The following is a 6,087-nucleotide window of genomic DNA, read 5'->3' as shown; positions in this document are numbered from 1 at the left end:
CCATGCACCCCTTGATGCTAGAAGGAACCATGTAAGAAAGAATTCAAAAGAAAGAAAGCAAGAAATAATCACATTGCCTGCATCAATTCATCCAACCCTCCAGTTTCCTTCAGAGGAAAACAAGTAGAGGGGAGGGGTTGTTGACACAGGGAGGATAAAGCTCCCAGCAGACAGACATCACACTGCCAGCAAGAGATGAGGATTGCTGGACTCTTCGTTCCCCCAACAACTGACAGGGTGAGCTTGATGTGGCCGTGTACCTGAACTCTGGGAGCAGTGGAGTTTCAATATAAAAGTATCACATTCTGTTCCTCTCCAGACGGAAAGTTCTGGGACTTAAGCTGAGGGGAACTCAGCTCACTAGTGGATACCAGTGCTGTCTCTGGCTCTGTGATGTGATCGCTGGCTGCGCCAAAGCGGCGCTTTTACGCACGATGGAGGATTTTTTACGCGAGCAGGAGAGTTGGGCGAAGAATGTGACATGGGGCGACTCAAGTCGTGTGAATGAGAGTCATTTTGGGAACAATACTGTGAATCCTTTGAAACGTAATGAAGACGTGGCTAAAGTGGAAGTGACAGTCTTGGTCTTGGTGCTGCTGCTCGCTCTCGCCGGCAACACGTGCGTCCTGTGGACTATCCACTCCACCAAACACAGAAAGTCTCGGATGTATTATTTCATGAAACACCTGAGCATCGCAGATCTGGTCGTTGCCATCTTTCAAGTATTACCGCAACTCATTTGGGATATCACATTTCGCTTCTATGGCTCAGATTTGTTGTGCAGGCTGGTCAAGTACGTGCAGGTGGTGGGTATGTTCGCGTCTACATACATGCTCGTCCTGATGTCCATCGACAGGTGCTTAGCAATCTGCCAGCCGCTCCGATCCGTGCAGAAGAGGAAGGATCGCTTCTGCGTGATGGCCTCTTGGTTGCTCAGTCTCATCTTCAGCACTCCTCAGATGTACATATTCTCTCTTAGGGATGTCGGTAACGGCGTGTTAGACTGCTGGGGGGACTTTGTGCAGCCATGGGGGGCCAAAGCATACATCACATGGATGAGTCTCAGCATTTACATTTTGCCCGTGGCAATTTTGTGTGTCTGCTACGGCTTGATATGTTTTAAAATATGGCAGAACTTCAATTTAAAAACCAAAAGGGAGCACCTCCTGGCTCTCACTCCGAGGGCCTCCAAAGGTGCTCATCACCTCTCACGTGTGAGCAGCGTGAGACTCATTTCTAAAGCAAAAATCCGCACAGTTAAAATGACATTTGTGGTGGTCGTTGCCTATATTGTGTGCTGGACTCCCTTCTTCTTTGTCCAGATGTGGTCTGCATGGGATCCAGCTGCGCCAAGAGAAGGTAAAGACACAAACATTTTGTTTTAAGTAATCAGTACATTTAGAATTCTGTTTATTTCTTGTACTTTCATCGCAATAACCAAGTTGAAAGTCCTTTTTCATAACAACTTTTGTGAAGATATCATCCCCCCTCTCAAAGTGTGCCAAGTTTAATAAATAGAACATCCTCCTTGTCCAAGATTTATATTGGTTAATTTATAGCCAATAAATCTGTGAATAAAAAAAACAGAAAGATATTGTTGTATATCAAAACTGCTTCACACATATAAAAAAATAATAATAATAATTCTGTGGGGAAAGCGTAAGAAAATCCTCCCAGGCGACCCAGTGTTTACCAGCTCTCCCGGGAGAATACACAGATGAATGGGAGTATCATTTAGATTGGTTATCAGTTCAGAGAAACTCCTCTGGTTCGAGTAAATGAAGCAGGACATCAAAGAGCTTCCCTCCCTCTCTTTTCCCTTTAGGAATTAACATAATTTCCATTTCACTGCCTACTTTGTTCAGATTTGCCTAACATACCTTAGCAGCCACCTAGCAAAGGGAACAGAAGTAGGTGTGTTTCATAACCTTTAGAATTATGTTTCCCTGTAAATTTGCATGATTATTCATTCAGAGACTTTGCGGATCAGGAAAATATTGTTTAAAAGACCAGATGACACGACCTTTTTCATGTTGTGTCCTCCACATTTAAACATATATAAATTTTAAAATATGTATCAGTGATTTTCTCAGCAACATTTCAATATGAGGGTCCCTAAGATTTTGATGGTCAATTAATATTGCTCATCATAAAGTCAGTGTCTGAATTTAATTATTCTATTCATATTTTGGAGTTCATAAAGTAAGCACAAGTGCTTTTCATTACTGAGAAAATAAAAACTGAGAACTGTTATTGTTCCAACTTTCTGAAAAAACCTAAATCGGGACATTTTCAATTACCTTTATATAACAATTTCGTTTTTAACCTAACAGTTGCAGAATTACCATAAACATGAATAGATTGAAACAAGCAATCATAGCTTTAAGTGCTGTTTATTCCTGAGTTCTGCACAATAATGAAGAAATACAGTGATTTCTATTGACAACGTGTGCAACCTTGAGGGAGGCCTGAACTTCCGTCCTGTCGTCAGATTGTGGATCCTCGCTGGATGGAATCGGATTTGTTTACTAATGCAATGTTTTTCGTAGCTTTTTATCCTCAAAACAATTGTTGATATGATGTGTGTTATTAATCTGATAACTAATATCATCACATCACATCTCAACGATTCTTTTCCATTGTAAATCTCCCGATGATCGTCTATCATTACGTGACAGGAATGAAAGCCAGAGCCGTGTTTTCCTTTTAATTTCTGGTAACATAGGAAAGTGGTGAGTAAGTCAAAGTGAGCTGTGCCAGGTCCAAACTGTTTTTGTGTGTGTGTGTGTGTGTGTGTGTGTGTGTGTGTGTGTGTTTGTGTGTGCGTGTGTGTGGTATTTCCCTTTATGAAGACCTACATCCACCTGCCCCCCCCCCCCACCCCCAACCCCCAAGTCATCTGAAAGCTCTTTGTGTCACTGAAATGTTGAACATGTCTCATCACTTCGACAGGCCATTTGGTTGACAGCTCACCTATCACAAAAAGCAAAAGGCCGTGACCATGAACAGAACAGGTCAGCGTTTTGACTTGACGAGACAAGAAGACAACACACATTAAATCTTTCTCACCTCATTAGTGGTTTGAAAAAAAGTTGAAGTTTTTCCACTTTCCACTGTTCGAGTGGCGTGTTTCTCCAATGTGCCCCGTCTCTAACGACTGGAAATTTAATCAATTGAACGAACGAAGAGGAAGGCGGGGAGATATTTTTCCACCCTGGACAGTCTCTTAATTTTAGACATTTATCATATTTGTTCTGAAAATGTGTCAAAACAGCATTAAATCCCATTTGTGTGGCTTCTATCAACCTACCAGACATTTTCTTCTTTCTATAAACCCAAACGTTGTTGATGGTTCAGCACATTGGTTCAGTTATTTCTCTTTAAATCAACATCAGCACTGCAGCTGCAGGACCTGATCCATAGAGTGAGTGGGAATCATACGGGAGACCAAATAGTTTTAATGTGTCTCAATCTTCCATCTGCATCTGAGTAAGCAAAGTAACACAAAAGCTTGGTTAGTATCTGTTTATTAATACTGTCTGTTGTCATTCTTTTCATCTGAATTGGTGTATTAAAAATTAGGATTTAAAACAGAGTTGCCTGCACTCTCAATCCAAGCCACAAAAGTATAATTAACACATTTTGATTTGAATTGGATTTCATCCGGTCAGAAATTTATATTTATATTTAGATACAGCGTACTTCCGTCCTTTCCTGCAATGAAAGTAACTGATACATGGAATTGGTGGAGTTAAGACACATTGCACATACATCGTTATGTCTCCATTACATATAAGTATAAATTGCTGTTGTGATATAATCATCATCTGAAGCCCTCAGACTGGTACATAAAAAATACAAAACAGGTCCACTGAACAGCTCATGTACATTTTGTATTAAATTAGCAAAGATGGAAGATCAATGTCCACTAGACTGTGTTGAAATCATTACCAGGTTCAAATAATCTAGAAAAACACAGCTGTTGGATTAAATTCACTTCTTTTTTTCTGAGGGAATGTTGAGCTCCAACAAGATTTATCGGAAAGTTCTTACTCTCAAACTCCTTATTGAGACCTTTAGGTTAGAGCGTCTGGCAAGTAGGAAGATAGAAACTTTCTCATTGACCGCAGTAAGAAGGTTTTTTCATCATTTCTTTTCCCGGGTTTTCATGCGCCAGCGTTTTTACAGAGGCGACTGAGAGATATGCCGCTAAAACCTAGGAGCGGTACAGCAGCTGAGTGATGTATGTTGGGGGCTATTTGTTGGTTAATACTCTATTAATGTGTTTTTGTGTGACAAAAGTGGGGACTCACAAAGCTATCTCATGTTTTAGCAACATAGACAGTTACTGTAGGATGAAGAAAATCCATTCAAAATTGTTATCCAGCCATTTGGTTTACAATGTAATAATAAATAACCAAAAATTTGTACATGTTTGACCACTGTGTCTCCTTCTAGACATGGCTTTCATCATCACCATGCTGCTGGCCAGTCTCAACAGCTGCTGCAACCCCTGGATCTACCTTTTCTTTGCCGGACATTTGTTCCACGACCTGATGCAGTGCTTCTTCTGCTGCTGTAGAGAGTGCCTGACCTCCGCCTCCTCCTCCTCCGCCTCCTCCTCCTGCAACTGTGATACACAGTGCAGACACAAGAGCAGCTCCGCCACGTACGTCATCAAAAACACCGGCAGCCAGCGGAGCCTCTCGCACACATCCAGCACAGGAGGACCTGCGCACTGAACAGCTCGGTTTTGCATCATGTTTGTTTTCACATTTTAATTGATCTAAACAGGAAATGTAATTATGTAAACATCCTGTCCAGACAGTGCTGCATCCATGTGGTAACAGGAAACAGAACAAACATCTTTTTGTACAACATGTGAATGAAATTGGATGTGAAGTGTGGCATCTTTTCCAGCTGTGGTTTAGAAACACGCCTTGCTTTTACATATATTTCACATATTGTGGACTTCAGCATCACAAGATTTTCTTTCCATTCATGCTGCCACAGGTATTTTCAAGAGGTTTCCTATGTCCATTTCACTCAGTCTTGGATCTTCAAGTAGAGTTACAAAGTAGATATCAGTTAATGTCCTCATTGCATCAAAAAGTGGTCGGTTTGCTTTACTGAGGGATAATCATGCTGTAATACTGGGTCCCATGTTCCATCTTTTGGGGTTTTAAATGGCTAAAAGGAGCAAAGTGCTGAAAACTTAAATGGTTCCATTATTATTATTCATTCATGAGCAACTGCCAAACAGAAAATAAGAGGCTGGAAAACACACTTGGAGTACAGAAAGTGTAGTGAAGCTGTCCCAGCTTTCCAGCATCATGTTTAAATACTGATAACTGGTTGACCGCTGGTTGTGAAACCTGGTGACCACATTTAATTATCACATATTTAAATTAAGATTACAAACAGATTTTTCATGAGAAACGCGATACTGCACAAAATGAAAGTTATCTGATTAGATCAGTGGAGTAGGTCTAGAGTGACAATTTTTAAATTCATTTTAAGAGACCCAACTATTCTCCGAGAGCACGCGCTGGGTGGCAGCAGCACCAGAAAAGAGCGAGAGAGAGATTATCAGTAAAATCTAGATATTCGGAGTATTCATTCTTGATCTTGATCCTTTATAAAGGAGTATTATGTGCACGCAAATTCTTTACTATTGCTGTGTCATTATGATTATGATTATTATGATTATTTGAGGTTAAGTGTCAATGAAAGACTTTTCTGAGGGTATTAAGATGATTGTGATGTCAGTGTTTGGTTAATTACAGATGTGGATAGGATACAACAAGAAAATAACAATTGAAGTTCATCGAGGCCGTTTGCAGTCTTTTCAGTCCTGTGTTTTATTGTAATTATTGCTATTGTTACAATATAATATATAAATAGGTTTCACTGCTTCTTGTGTGTCTCATTATCTTTTCTATCGCATGCATTACACAGTCTTGTTATTGCCACTGTGTGACCAGGAGCAGGGTTTGGAGTGTTTAACGCTTGTAAAAGTCATGTGGCTTCCCCTAGTGGCCACACTGATTATTCATGCATGTTGAAGTGTTCCTGCTTGGTCTCCAT

General features: G+C 40.5%; 1 protein-coding gene across 1 annotated transcript; it reads left to right on the top strand.

The window, feature by feature from the left end:
• Positions 1-205: 205 nt before the first annotated feature.
• oxtrb (oxytocin receptor b) lies at positions 206-5,791 on the top strand. The gene is made up of 2 exons (XM_086200781.1): positions 206-1,359; positions 4,459-5,791. Exons 1-2 carry the CDS (start codon positions 435-437, stop codon positions 4,740-4,742), a joined length of 1,209 nt encoding a protein of 402 aa, XP_086056907.1. The 5' UTR covers positions 206-434; the 3' UTR covers positions 4,743-5,791.
• The last annotated feature ends 296 nt before the right edge of the window (positions 5,792-6,087 follow it).

This window comes from Aulostomus chinensis, chromosome 3, assembly GCF_037954235.1.
Source record: "Aulostomus chinensis isolate RoL2024-O1b breed Wild chromosome 3, RoL_Achi_v1.0, whole genome shotgun sequence".
Lineage (NCBI taxonomy): Eukaryota > Metazoa > Chordata > Actinopteri > Syngnathiformes > Aulostomidae > Aulostomus > Aulostomus chinensis.
Note: the sequence above shows the minus strand (reverse complement) of the source record. Positions and strands in the feature narration are given on the sequence as shown.